The following is a 16,094-nucleotide window of genomic DNA, read 5'->3' on the forward strand; positions in this document are numbered from 1 at the left end:
GGCATTAGCTCCATAATATCCCTGACCATAACATTTTTTAACGGGAATATTTAGTCTGTGTAATATTTTCATTATATTACACTATGATCATTCATGTCTCCTAAAAATGTTTCATAAATTTCATAAAAATCTTTGAATTTTTCATTTTCGTTGTGAATTATGTGAACGTGTTGTACAACACTTCTTTGGGTTTTTTTTTTTTTTTTTTTTTTTTTGTGAGATCTTGAGTAGTATCTAAAATTAGTGAATAGAATGGTGCTGAATTAATTTTGAGTGTTAATGCTTTTGTTAATTTGGTACGTAAACATTCTGTGTACTCATTTTGGATAGCGAGACTTAAATAAGTTACTGAACCAGATGACTTATTAATAATTTATTTGATTACATCATCATAGTAGGAAAGTAAATGGACTTGCGATAAAAAATTGCTGTTGTAATCTTCCAAAAATCCTTCCTGATGACTGCAAAATGCTAAAGAATTTTTAGCCAACATAAGTGTTATCTGAATTAATCGTTCTAGTACCATTTTCCAAAATGAGGATCTGTATCTTACTTGTTCCTCAAAATCTTTATCAATCGTTGTGTTCATTTGCCACATTTCATGTATAGCACATGCCGCCATATGATGTTGAGAAACACTGAGTTTTTATTCGAAAAGATAGATTTTTGCAATCTCGTAGTCCAGAACGCCACTGACTTTTAATATTTGAAAACAGTCGGCATGGTTGGCAATATGCAGCATCTAAAATTCATGAGTAACACAAACGAACTGGACTATATGTTGAAGTAGAATAGTAGTACGTGTCACTAAAACTTCTATTTTGTTGTTCAAGCTCCCTTGGAAATGGTCCTTTAGGTCTCTGAGGTGACAATCTCATAATATTTCTTTTTGTTTCATCGGAAATGTTAATGTCCATGTATTTTCCAAGATCGCTTGAAGAAATAAACGGTGCAGTGCATTCAACATTAATTTCTGACGATGGCATAGCTATGATTGTTGAATTGTTTTCGTTTGACCCTGCTTGATTTAAATGATCTGCAGATATATTTACACCAGCAGCATTCTTTTCCACATTTTCCAATTCAATACTGGTCTTTTCTTTACCTTCTGGATATAATTCATTACTGTGTTTTTTGTAAAGAAATGATCTAATTTAGGTAATTTATTGACTTGTTCTTTTGCTTTCTTCATTGTTCTTTTTTGGGCACCACTCTTTCTCTTTCTCTTTTCATCCATTTTTAACTAAAATTTTATTAATTTAATTTTAAACTTTATATTTTGAATACAAATAGCAATAATAAACAAATACATTTTTGTATGTCATTTGCTGTTTTGATAATGACTTGAACAAACTTGAATTGAAATTAATCAACTAACAACTTTTGACCACTGTATATGGCTAAATGTTCGTGTACGTGGGACCTATCCCTCCTGTCAAGTTGGGGAATCCGAACAACATACGGTAACCAAACGGGTGTCTGATCACTATACAAGTTGCATTTGTAAAAGCAAAATAAAGACTGCCACTGCTGGGTTTGTCATGTTTTGGCGATAAGATATAAGAATTCCTTCCTTATTCTAGATGTATCACATTGTTGAAGAACTCAGTGAGAAAAATATTTTCATTACATGTTGTGTCTGTGTATAGTTCCTAGTGTAGTAGGGGCAGCCCCTGCTTGCATCTGTTTATGGGTCCTGGTGAAGTAGGGGCCCCTAGTCTTTCCCTACTTTTGCTATAGCCACACCCCTGGAATTGGGACTAACTCAACATTTTGAAGTTCCTCAGCTTCATCACACAAAAAAAAGTTCAGAATTTTTGATATCGGTTTCATCATTTTCATATACACCTAAACCTCTTTTTATGCAAATTTTTTTTACGTGAATTGGGATATCAAAAATAATTTTTTTACGCGATTTTTATTCACTTTTACGCAACCAACCTAAAGTCTAAGTTAGGAAAAAATCCGTAATTCAAGAAAATTCTGAGAATTTTGTAGATTTGCATTCTCGTTTCAATTAAGAAAATTCCAAATTCTAAATTCCCCGAATCACATAACTGACTGTGCATAAACAAAAAAAAAAAAAAAAAAACAGCAGTTGTTTGCAGTTTGCAGTTTGAATTTGGTTTCTCGTATCAACTTAGAAAATTCTTACGAATTTCATTTATTGGGAATTCCCCGAATTATATAACTGACTGTGCATAAAAAAAGCAGTTCTTAGCAGTTTGAATTTGGTGTTTGAGTACACAACACAGTTACCGCATTTTTTGCATTTGTATTTTTTAAGTGAAATCAAAATAAAAATCACGTTATAAAATTAATAATTTTGCCAAGAAATAAATGGTAAGCTACATTGTATGTAATTTTCAAACTTTCATTTCATTAACTGAAGATTTTAATCCAGTCCTCACATGATGTTGCCGATAACCAAAAAAATAAGGAAAGCCGTTTCCTTGGATATAAAAATTCAAATTTTGGATCGTCTTCAAACTGGAGAAGTTGTGATGGCTGTGGGTAAGCATTTTGTAGTCCGTGAATCAACTATCAGATCTATAAAGAAAAATGAAGAAGCTATTAGAAAAGCGGTATGTTCTATGTTCTGGTACAAAATCGAGTGCGAAATTATCATCATACACAAGAGATGTTGTTCTAGAAAAGGCTGGAAAAGCTTTAGTGATGTGGATAGAAGATAATGTACAAAAAAGAATGCCAGTTGACAAAAATTCCATCAAGCAATCAGCATTGAGATTTTATGAACAGATTAAAAAACTCCAGCCTGATACTTCATCTCAATCGAGGAAAAAGTATGAATTTCATGCAAGCAATGGTTGGCTAAGTTTATTAAAAGACATGCTCTTCGTAATATAAAAATTAAAGGTGAAACGGCTTCTGCTGATGAAACAGCTGCTAAAGCATTTGCACAAAAACTTGCTAAAATAATTGAAGATGGAGGTTACACTCGTGAACAAGTTTGGAATATGGATGAGACTGGCCTTTTCTGGGAAAAAATGCCAAACAGAACTTACGTATCAAAAATGCAAAAAACTGTTGGTGGGTTCAAAGCAGCAAAGGATCGCATAACACTCCTATTTTGTTTGAATGCTTTAAGAGATCGGATGTTAAAACCACTGCTCATAAATCGATCATTAAGACCACGGCCAATGAAAGGTGTAGATTTTCAAAAATTGACAGCTCATTGGATGGCCAACAAAAAAACTTTGGTGACCATTGATATTTTCACTGAGTGGTTCCACAAACATTTTGTGCCAGAAGTTAGATGCTATTTGAATGACAAGTGTCTCAAATTTAAAGTGCTTTTGATTCTTGATAATGCACCCGGTCATCCTGCCATAGAACACCCAAATGTGCAATTTTGTTTTCTGCCACCCAATACCACATCATTGCTACAACCTCTAGATCAGGGTATAATTGCGACTTTTAAAACATATTATGTCAGACAAACATCTCAGTTCGTTTTGAACAAGCTAAATGATGATGAAACACTGTCAGTTATGGATGTGTGGAAAAAATTTTCAATTATGGATTGTATTGATCGGGTTCGATTTTCGTTATCTGAATTGAGACCAGAAACTATGAATGCATGCTGGAATGCCATTTGGCCCTCATGTGTTAAAGAGAATGCTCCTGTTCCCTTCAATCATACTGCAGAATTCCCCAATATAATAAGTTTGGCATGTGAAATTGGCGGAGAAGGATTTGATGATCTTACATCAGCAGATATCGAAGAGTTGTTAATTGATAAACCTCTTAGCGAAGACGAAATAGTGGAGATTGTTTCTGAGACTCCTGAAAGCGAAGAAGTTAATGATAATGATCAAGATAATCCTACTTTTACTGCTGATATAATTAAAGGTCTTAAACTGGCAAGTAATTTAGGCAATTATTTTGCCTGACATGATCCAAATGAAGAACGTGCTGGGAAGTTTTCACGTGAGCTTAAGTCGTTAATGTCTTCATACAGAGAATTATATCACGACTTATCTAAAGCATCAACACAGCGATTAATAACTGAGTTCATGCCTAAAACTACTGAAACAACCAGTGGTACTTTTGTTCAAGACATGACAAGAAGAATTCCACAAGTTGAGGCCGAAGTCGATGATGATAATACCATATCTAGTAGTTCTAGTGATATTACAGTCTCGCGGAAACGAAAGCTTTCATGTTTATTGTCAGAAACTGATAACGTATAACATAATTTTTTTTATAGAATCCTTAGCAAACAACTGAAATGAATATTTTTTTTTTAAAGTTATTAAAATTCATTATATGTATGTGTGTTCTCCATGAAATGTAAATAAAAATCTTATGATCCTAACGAATTTAATGTTTGTTTGTTTTTTCATTATTTTGCTTATATTTCAGGTTTGGAACCAATCTTCACTTTTTCTATGGAGTCAGTAGTTCTTTTTACACATTCTTTTTACACGTAATTTTTAGTAACGTATCTATCGCGTAAAAAGAGGTTTAGGTGTACTTCTGATGTTGTCACGTGATAAAACATTTTATTTGGAATATAATGCAACTTTGATGATCCACCATCTTTAAATGTTTATATAAAGTAATGCTTCAGAACTGTGTTTGTGGTTTTTGCAAATAAACAAAAACATGCTTTTGAAGCATTACTTTATATTCCATTTCCGACTTATATTTTTAGTGTGTTTATTTAAAAGCTAAAAGATGGCAGCACCTATCCATGAAGTGTTATTACTTGACTATTCACAATCACAGGATGCAGGCCATTAGTGATGAATATGATTCCTGACTATAATCTAGCATAGCAATACCTAAAGAGTTAAAAGACGATAGCTGCTCTACAATGTCATCAACTTTTGCCCCTGTCAGACATACCTTGATCCTATTCCAACTTTCCTTTTTACAAAATATATTTCCCATTTCCCCTGACATAGTCACGACAGTGGCTGCTTCCTGTGGGATCAGCACTTTCTGCCGTAGATGATGTAATTGTGGTACATAATTCACAAGTAGTCTCAAGCATTGTGCTAGGTAGTTGAGTACTTGATGGCTCCTTTTTAATTCCTTTAAGGGTGTCAAAGGAACCAAGCCATTACATAAGCCCATTAAACGCTGGATTGGTTCTTAATCTCCTCACAGTCTCTACAACAGAAACACACAATGACATTCCCTTTGGCCATATCATGTTCCATTTGAGATAATTCAGCAAATAGTAGACTATATGTAGCTCTTATTCACTAGACAACTGCCATTGATGGCTCTCTCTCTCTCTCTCTCTCTCTCTCTCTCTCTCTCTCTCTCTCTCTCTCTCTCTCTCTTTCTCTTTCTTTCCCCCGAGCTCAAGCATTCCTACTACTTATATGATTATCTATAACTATCAGTGTAATTCCCTCCTAACATTCTAACCCTTCTTCCCCATAATTTGAATTTATTTATAATAATTTATAACATTGTGTATCATGTAATAGTTGGTCACGCTGGACGTTTCATTCAGCTCCGCATGATATTCCTTCTGATAGTACAGAAGTCTGTAGAGCCAATTGCTGTGCGTGTGGGTGTGATATTGTACACTGAGTGGACAGAAATCGTGGGATACCTACCTAGTAACGGGTAGGCCCACCTTTCACCTGCATAAGGGCATTCACACGGCGAGGCATTGAGTCCACTAGTTCACAAAGGCATTCCACGGGTACTTCCATTCGTGCTTGCGGCGCCGCTGTCCATAATTCAGTCGCATTCCTAGGTGCTGCATCCAAACTCGAATGGACCTTTCCAGAGCATCCCAAAGATGATCCACGGGGAGGCCATTCCATGGTGGTAAAATCTGCGGAATGCTCTTTGAACCATGTTCTAGTCACCACGGCTCTGTGGAGAAGTGCATTGTCCTGCTGGAAGAGTCTATTTCCCTCTGGGTGCACAATAACCATGAAGGGATGTAGATGATCTCCAAGGATGGACCGTTCAGTGATGCGTCTAGCGGTACCAGAGGTCCCAATGTGTGCCACCTGAACACGCCCCCAAACCATTACTGACCGTCCACCTGCCTGAACAGTTCCTTGTTGATGTGACGGGTGCATAGCTTCGTGCGGTTTCCACCAGATATGCACCCTCCTGTCCACTCGAAATAACTGGAAATGGGACACACATTGAACCCCTCTTCAATCATCCAAGATCCAGTGCCGATGTTCATTCGCCTGGTTGAGGCATAGAGTCCTGTGTTGTGGTGTTAGCAATGGGATTCTGGTGGGTCAGCACTCCCATAAACTATTGCGGCTAATGATCACCTGATGGTCTTGGTAGAGACGTTTCTGGCACCTCCCTTGTTAATCGGTGGTGATTTGTGCCATTGTGGCTGGTTGGCTGAAACAATGCGAGACAGATGTCAACAGCCACATTCATCCACCATCTTTCTCCGCCCACAGTGCTGTCCACAATGAGATGTTATTCTGGAAATGGCATATTCCCAATACACTCTTGATACCGTTGAATGGGGATAATTCAATTTCTGTACCACCTCCGTGATAGTGACCCATGTGTTGGGCACCCACTATCATCCCTCTTTCAAAATCTGTTAACTCATGACATTTATCTATACTGACATCAAATTACTGTCTACGTGAATGCAGTATACCTATGTACCTGCCAAGTGGTAGGTTCATCCACTAGCAAGAGGAGTGGCAGCGTTGAATTGCCCAAAAACCAGGTTTTCCATGAATTCAGTGTATGTTGTTATGTTGTATTACTAGCCTCTTAGCTACCATGGAATGGAGATCACAGTGAGAGATGCTACCTGATACCCATACTTTGCCATGAGAAAACAAGTCATTTGTCATTACAAGGTGTGCCTGAAAAGTTTTAGGACTGATTTATTTTAATCAGTACTACAAGCTCCATACATCAACCATTGTTGAAACTATTCACTATCAAGTCTGAACTGGCTCTTTGCCAAGTTTCATTAGTGTGCACAAAGGCATTCTACTGGAAAGTCATGTTTAAGTTGACACAGTAAAACCATTTCCAAGCAAAGAATTGCAATAAAATTTTGTTTTAAAGCCAGAAAAAGTGCATCAGAAACAATAGCAATGGTTGAGTGCAGCCTATAGACATGAACCACTATCACAATCCAACATTTTATGGGCAGGAAGATGTTCACTACAATACACGGAGTGGTCCCTCATCCCCGTCTCATACGGACTCGACCACTGAAAATGTTCAGCAGCTGTTAGTGGAAAATCATTGCCTGTCCCTCCGAATTATGGCAAACCAGCTTCACATCAACAAGGATATCGTGCATTTGTTTGTTGTCAAAGATTTGAAAAATGGATAATGTGCTTGCTCTTCATACTGCATGTATTGACTGCGGAACAGGAGGAACAAGTTGCTGTGTGTTAAGATTTGATTGAGATGGCAGACAGTGATCCAGATTTCTTTTAAAAAATAATAATAAATCATAACCGTGATGAATCCTGGTGCTTTGCTTGCAAACCAAAAACAAAAATACAATCAGCTGTGTACGTTGGAGGAAATTCTCTGAGGTTGAAGAAACTCCATTTCAAAAAGTCTCAAACTAAAACAGTGTTGGTTGGTTGGGGTTTTTTTTTTTTTTTTTTTTTTTTTTTTATGATTGGGAAGGAGTTGTGCACCAGAAGGGCAGATAGTCAACTCTGAATTTTTACGCCTCCCTAGCCAGGTGGGCAGGAGCAGCAGTGCATAGCACACGCTTCTTGATTAGACCGGGGTTCGAGCCCGTGACCACCAAATACGGAGAATGCGGAAAGGTCAGAGAATGACCACCGCATATCCCTAGAGGAATATGATCTTAGTTGCTAATGCTCCTAAAAAAAAAAAACCCAACTCCAACTGAATTTTACAGAGGAGTGATAGACAGACTGTTGAAAAGAATTTGGCATGACAGGCCAGAAGCTGAATTCGGGTAAGTGGTTCTTGCTTAAAGAAAATGCACCTTCACACAACACAACCATCGTCCAGCAGTTTCTCACACAGAAGAGTGTTATAATGCTTCACCGTCCTCCATATTCGTCAAATTTGGAACCTGCTGATTATTTTCTTTCTCCAAAGTGAAATCCTGCCTAAAGATTTTCTTCTCTCTGAGGGGCATCATTTTGACAGTGTTTCAGAGATCCAAACTAGCGTGACAGGGGAGTTAATCAGGGTTCCACAGAGCCATCCAGGAGATGTACTTTGAAGATTAAGTGGTAATAAATTTTTTTCTTTGAAATTTCTGTTTTTTTATGAATATAGTCCTAAAACTTTTGAGACACCTTGTATTATTGGCACTAGTATTAGCAATGGCCACATGGTGCAAGGAACCCTATGGCTTATGCTGCACCAGCCAAAAAAAAAAATTTTTTTTTTTAAATAATAAGAAGAAAAATTTTAAAAAATAAATAGTTAATAAGAGAAAAGGAAATAGACAACCTATGCATTTCCCTCCTCCCGTAGGTAATTTCTCCAAACGTTTAGCCTCTACCACCTATGCAGGTAACTTATTCCAGTAATTTATAACTTGCTGGCTAAAATAAAACTTTCTGCAATCTAGTCTAAACATCTCTCCTCCCCACAACTTGAAATTATGGCTCCTAGTTCTAGAATCATTTATAAGTGTGAAAATTTCAGCGTCATTCATTTTACTTATATCTCTCAGTGCCTTAAGCTCATTCAAGTCTTCTCTAAGGTGCCTAGCTTCCAAGCTCTGCAACTCAGATATTTGATGTCTTTCCTCATATGGGTGCCATTTTGCCAATCTCACCATTTTTGGACCCATTCAAGAAGTGAAATGTCTTTCTTTAGGTGTGTTCTCCATACTTGAACACAATATTCCAAGTGTGGTCTAACAATAGCCTTATATAATGGGATCATGACATCCTTATCTCTACTAGCAATTGTTCGATAAATCATCGATAGGACACAATGGGCCTTCCTTGCAACCTGTCTGCAGTGCTTGGAGAACTTCGTGTCTGACCATATCATAACACCCAAGTACCTTTTCTCCACTAACGGCTTTAGTTCAACTCCACCAATTGTATAAGTTATTTTGAGGTTACTGTTCCCCAGGTGTAATACCTTACACTTTGCTGGATTAAAGCATAGGTGCCATTTTTCTGACCATCCCTGAAGTCTATCCAGGTCACTCTGAAGAAGCTCTGCTTGACAATGATCATTAACTACTCTACCAATCTTTGCATCATCTGCAAATTTAGACATAATGCCATCTATCCCTTCATCGATGTCATTTATGAAAATCAAAAACAACAGTTTTCGATTTTCATTTAAATCAAGCAGGGTCATCAAACGAAAACAATTCAACAGTTTTATACTGATCCTTGGGGAACCCCACTTCTTACATCAACCCAATCTGAGGAATAACCATTTATCACAACCCTCATCTATCAAAACCTTTCTGCCTTTTTGAAGATTTCAATGGGCATCACCTGTTGTGGGGACCTTCAAGCATGGATAAAAGAGGACATATGATAGAGACATTACTGAATCAACAGCAGTTAACCTTGCTAAATACTGGCCATCACACTTATGTCCATCTACCCACAGGCTCCACTTCAGCAATTGATCTGTCAATCTGTTCTCCCATACTGTTCCCCAGTATGGAGTGGTCAACCTTATATGATCCACACAACAGCGATCATTTTCCAATTATATGTAAAATACAAACAAAACAATCCCACTCTCCAGATTACAGAGTAAAATGGAAATTCACAAAAGCGAACTGGACAAAATATTCATTCTGTGTTTATTTTGATGATCAATTTATTAAAACACAACCAATAGAAAAAGTCACAGAGCACATCACCGCACGAATTTTGGCAGCAGCTTCTGAGGCAATTCCTCAATCCTCTGAAAACCAAAAAAGACATACAAAACACTGGTGAAATGAGGCCTGTAACAGTGCAAAACGAGAAAAAAATAAAGCTTGGAACCTATTTCGTAGATTTCCTACAACAGCCAACCTCATTTTATATAAAAAACAAAAGGCAAGGGCATGACAAATCAGGAAACAAACCAAAAAAGAATCGTGGATAACATTTGCCAGTACCATCACAAAGGGCACCAGCAGTCGGCTAATATGGAAGAAAATCCAACAATTAAATAATAAGTGCATTCCCTTTTCTGCTCCAATCTTGATTAAGAATGGACGAGAACTGTCCTCCCCAAAGGAAATAGGCGATTTCCTTGGAGAGACCTTCAGTCAAATATCATCAGCTTCGGCGTACGACAATCCTTTCCTGAAAATCAAAACCTCTACAGAAAAATATAAATTAAATTTCAACACCACCCAATCATTTCCTTATAATCAACCATTCATCCCAGCTGAACTCCAAGAAGCTCTGAACAGATCAGCAAACAGCTCAGCAGGACCAGACGGAATCTACTATATAATGTTTAAACACCTAAATAATACAGCTTTAAGATTATTACTAGTATTCTACAACCGTATTTTTCTTGAATGTGTTTATCCTTCCTCATGGCATCATTCTGTAATTCTTGCCTTTCCAAAACCAGGAAAGGATCAATCGCTTCCACAAAACTACCGACCAATTTCCCTAACCAGCTGTTTGAGTAAAACACTAGAAAAAATTATACATAGGAGATTAAAATGGATACTAGAAAGCAAAATGCTACTAAATATCAACCAATATGGTTTTCAACAAAACAGATCCTGCTTGGACCTTATGGTAAGAGCCGAAACTAACGTTCGGAATGTATATGTTAAAAATGAACATCTGGTAATGGTGAGTCTAGATATTGAAAAGGCATTCGATACCACATGGAGGTATGGCATTCTTCGAGAGCTGTATACCCTAGGTTTGAGAGGACACATACCTCAATTCATCCAGAACTTTCTCAAGTGCAGAACTTTTCAAGTTCGTCACCAGAATGTACTTTCACAATATTTTATTCAAGAAGGGGTGCCTCAAGGGTCCATACTTAGTCCTACCCTCTTCGCAATTAGACTAAATACCATGATGCAGAATATTCCCAAAACCGTAGAAATATATATGTATGCTGACGATCTTGCTATATCATGCCATTCACCAACCATTAACAGCATAGAGAGACAGTTACAACTTTCCATAAATAAGTTAAAGACATGGACTGTACAAAATGGTTATCGCCTGTCAAAACAAAAGATAATTGCAGTTCGTTTCTGTAAAAGGCACAGATTGCATCCAGAGCCTGAACTTAAATTAAAAAACCAACCAATCCCTCTTGCCAGCAATATCCACTTTTTAGGTTTAATATTAGATACTAAACTTAATTTTTCCATGCACATAACTTATCTCAGAACTCTCTGCTTGAAAAAACTCAATATACTCAGAGCCATCTCTGCCATGGCATGGGGTGCAGATAGATGCACTCTCCTGCATTTGTATCGTTCGCTCATCAGGTCCCGTCTAGATTATGGTTCAATAGTATACGACTCAGATAGGAAAACTGTACTTACAAGACTGAATACAATACAGCACAGTGCTCTTCGCACTGCTCTTGGAGCTTTTCGAACATCTCCAGTCCAAAGTCTCTATATAGAGGCAAACGAACCACCACTTCACCTCAGAAGGAAAATGTTACTCCTCACCTATGCAGCCAGGATTAAAAGCCTTCCAGATCATCCTAATCAACCACTACTTTTCAATCCTGAAAGGGTAACATTCTATAACAATAAACCCACTGAAAATAGACCAACTGGTATTAGACTACAAGATTTCATGCATTGCTGGAATGTTCATTTTGAAAACACACTCAAAGAAACCAAAATATCTGATCTGTCTTGGTCCTCAAACCCACCTTACTGTGATACCTATTTCCAACAATGGGGAAAAAAGTCCATGGAAAGCTGTTACATCAAGCAACTGCACGAAGGACATGCAGCTAGCAATGCGCAGAGCTGCTTAATATATACTGATGGCTAAAAATCAGATGATGCTGTGGGTGTTGCAGCAGTCTTTTCCACATTTACAGTATGTGGAAAAGACTGCTGCAACACCCACTTATATTTGTCTAACAAATCGTCAGATCATGTATGCTTAATATCATTAGTCCCACATTAGTCACTAAAGAGAATAATAATATTCTCTTTAGTGACCCCTTAAAATCTAACAGTGTGTTGGTGATATCATTAATAGTTGCCCCTGGCCGACATACCCTGGTTCTAGTCCATCTATCCTTATTGCAAAAAATATTTCCCATTTCCTTGACAGTGGAGTCTCCTAATAGAACTAAGTCCTTTTGAACCAGAGTATTTTGCACTTGGTCATTCTGTTTTGGGGCCCAAATCAAGAGTGCATTGGGGTGCAAGGGCACCATAAAGTCACCAAACAAACAACAGCATAACTCTTCCATCGTGTGATACAATTGTACACCATCTTGTCATTTAAAAAAAAAATACTGTCCATTGTTTCTTATTTGTTATCACAAAATAAAACACTTCTTAACAATACATGTGTTGCTAACAAGACTGACCTAAACAACAGTGCACAATAAAATGGGTGCTATACTGAAAAAAGAAATCTTCATACATTTGTATCTTTGTACATTACATTACAAGCAAAATTGCTTGGCATAAAAATATCTCAACACCAAAATAGTGATTATTCTTGCAGGTGAGTATAACAGTGTTTGTGTAAGCACTCTTATACTCATAATCAAAGTGTCAAATGGTATGTGAGTAAACATTGAAATCGTCTAGATGGACCCACTGAGTGTGTGTGTACATCATAATGGGAAGAATCTGACTGTGAAAAAAGGTCAAATGACTTAAATAGAAAAATGTGCAAATGAATGATGTACAATAGAGAGGAGGAAAGGGTACATGAAAATGAAAGGTGAGAGTGAAAGAGGACAAGGAGTGCAATTGGTTAAGTGAAAAAGCACAAATGAAGTACATGAGATAGATGTTATTGTCATAAGTGGAAAGATGAATAATTGTGGAAAAGTTTGAACGGACACAACTATTGACTTAGTGTAGTCACAAACACCAGAAATTACTTTTGCCCAACTGCTACATAGCAGATAGGGGGAATCCTTGGATGCTGCCTTACAAGAGACACAATACACACATTTACTCACAGCAGTCCAAAGCAAGCTGGCATGTGAGCTTTTAGAAGCATTAATTTAAATAGCATTAAATTTTAACTTAAATGTAATCACATTTGGATAACCAATTCAGTGTTCAATAACGCTGCTCTGAGTCATCACCAAACATTGTTTATCACCAAAATTAAAAGGAATTCACACTGCGCCTCCATTTATTCATAGAGTATAAGGTGAAAACATTTTCATTAGTGTCTACGATTTTTGATAAATTTAAATATTTCCTTGTTTTATTTACAGGTATCTTGGAAGAAAATGACATATTCAGGAATGCTCAAGCAGGAGTACTAATCAGTACTCAAAGTCATCCAGTGCTAAGGCGTAATCGTATTTTTGATGGCTTAGCTGCAGGAGTTGAAATAACAAATAATGCTACTGCCACTTTAGAATATAACCAGATTTTCAACAATCGGTTTGGTGGTCTGTGTTTAGCTAGTGGGGTAAACCCAATTTTGAAAGGTGAGTCTTGTATATTTTATTTAATACTGTGGTTCTCGAACTTCTGTTGGTTACATGCTAGATGTTTATTGGTAAAAAATTTTGCATATAATACTTAATGCGATCACTCTTATTATGTACACATATAAGGTTGAAGTAAACAGCTAAGAATAGTCTGCTGTAATTGTTCATTTATCCATAAAAAAAGCAAACTTTATTCTTCAATTTTTTCATTTCCAATGCAATGCTTTCTCAAATTAGAAAGCAATAAAGATTAATAAAAGAAATTAAGAGTTTGTTAAAAATTAATATCATTAAAAGTTTATTTTCAAAGAAAATAAATGTGTGGGATGGCAACTCCTCTAAGTTGAAATGCTGGAAGAGTCAAGGAATATGAGCCAAGACACCAACGTGAGATGAGTACAGAAACAATAAGTCATGAATGCCAGAACACGTTGATGGGAGGGTGGGATGAGTGGATCAGTAGGATACTACAACATTCACAGAAAACTTTACTCTGTTACATTCATTTAAAAGGCATTAGTGCAGCTTTGTCAGTATTGTGCCATTGAGCTAATTTGTATTCTGATCAATCCAATAAAGTTTTAAGTCTTCAAATATTTGATAAAATATGGACTTAGGTTTGGCACCAACTGACTTTCTGCCATGAATTCCTAAGACCAAACGTGTTTCCTTCCTCCAGTCGAAAGTCTGTTACCTTCAGACTCCCTATTAAGTTTTTGAACAAAATTGAAATGAATTGATCTTTCAAAAAAAAAAAAAAAAAAAAAAAAAAAGTCTCCATTACTTCTCAATATCATTGAAAATAAAGAAATAGATACAATCACTGGTCATAATTTTGCATTTGCATCAACCGATAATTCTGTGGATTCTTTAATGATGACAGTGCAACTATTGACCATGCAAAAATTGTCTAAATACAAATGTAAATTGTCACCTGGTATGATCATAAATTCCTTGGTAACAGATAAATATTATTTCATTTCCTGGAGCTTCTTAATAATTCTGGTTATGGGGAAGATAGGTGATCTTTCTAATTTTTTGGAAGGGTGTTATTGTTGGAGCACATTTAGCAGAAGCCACAGTTGAGAAAGCAAAGAAATGACTGGTGTGCTCAAAAACAGCCATCTCAAAAGTATACAATGAGTGGAAGATGAAAGGAGAATGTAGCTTTAAAATGTGGCAAAAGTCAGTACTCCAATAACAAGATAACAGGAATTTAAAGCAAATTGTCTGCCCGAATAGGGAGTCCAGTGCAGAAAATGATTGACCAATTTAGTTTAGGCAAAGAAAGAACTATTTCCAACTGAACTAAGCATAGCAGTTAAAGAATCTGGGATTTGGTAGTTGTGCCTATACCAAAGCCACTTATTTCTGCCAAAAAAATTGAAATACTCAGTGGTGACGTCAACACCACTCCAGTTGGACTCTTTTTTTTTTTTTTTTTTTTTTTTCAGTCCTAGATTGGACTGGAAAAAAATTGTGATGTGACAAGTCTCGATTTACACTTTTTGACACCAGTGGTAGGGAGAAATATGACATGAACCTCACAAAACCATGCTTCCAGACTCTAGTGTCTACCACTCAAACAGTTTTTTTTTTTTTTTTTATGTGAACCCCAAATACGAAAGATATTAGAACCTATAGTACTTAGTACCATGCTTGGGTTGGAGGTTGAGAAGACGAAAGAAGATATTTGTTTACATTGGACTTGAACTTCTGTAGATTGTAATTTTCAGACAATACGTATGAAGGAAGGTTGTTCCAGAAAACAGCAGTTGAATGAATAAATGAGGAAGATGAAAAGTTGGTTCTGTGGGTTTGAAGTTGGACAGTAAATGGATGTTGGCTGGTGGCGGCATGTGTTCGGACTGTTTTGAAAGAGAGAGCAGGAATTATAGAAGCCAATTCAGAAGAACAGTGCCCATGGAAGTATCTGTAGAAGAGGCATGCAGCAGAAACAGTGCGTCTATGAGAAAGCGAGTGGAGAGACTCTGTTAGAGATGAATCATTAATTAACCTAACTGCCGTCTTCTGAATGGAATCAAGAAGCCTGAGAGAGGTTTTGGGGGCACCACCCCAGATGTGGGAACAATATTCCATGGCAGGGCAGATTTGTGATTTATACAGAGTGAGCAGCTGTTTGGAAGAAAAGTAACGCCGAGAGCGAAAGAGAAAACCAAGTTTTTTAGATGCAGAGGAAGCAATATTTGTAGTGTGCTTGTGCCAAGAAAGATTAGAAGTCAGGGTAATCCCCAAAAGAGAGATATCATTTTTCCTAGAAATCGGCGTGTCACTAAAGATAAGCATAGGAGCAGAAGAATCCTTTTTGCGAGATATCAGACAAGACTGAGTTTTAGAAGGGTTGAAATCAACTAAGTTGTCTTTGCCCCACTGGAGAATTACCTGAAGATCGGCATTTAAGGAATTGGCAGCAGATTTTCGAGAACTTGAAGCTGATTGAGCAGGACAAGGTTTCTCAAAATGGAACGTTGAATGCAATGTGCTAT

At 36.9% G+C, this 16,094-nt stretch overlaps 1 protein-coding gene across 1 annotated transcript in view; it reads left to right on the top strand.

The window, feature by feature from the left end:
- FBXO11 (F-box protein 11) overlaps positions 1-16,094 on the top strand; it is a 513,763-nt gene that overhangs the window by 409,972 nt on the left and 87,697 nt on the right. Inside the window, exon 17 of the mRNA XM_090375372.1 lies at positions 13,366-13,584. Coding sequence (XP_090231498.1) covers positions 13,366-13,584 — 219 coding nt within the window. The remainder of the gene's footprint in view (positions 1-13,365; positions 13,585-16,094) is intronic.

The sequence above is a fragment of the Mastigoproctus giganteus genome, chromosome 6 (assembly GCF_048544385.1).
Source record: "Mastigoproctus giganteus isolate SK-2022 chromosome 6, ASM4854438v1, whole genome shotgun sequence".
In the NCBI taxonomy this organism is placed as follows: domain Eukaryota; kingdom Metazoa; phylum Arthropoda; class Arachnida; order Uropygi; family Thelyphonidae; genus Mastigoproctus; species Mastigoproctus giganteus.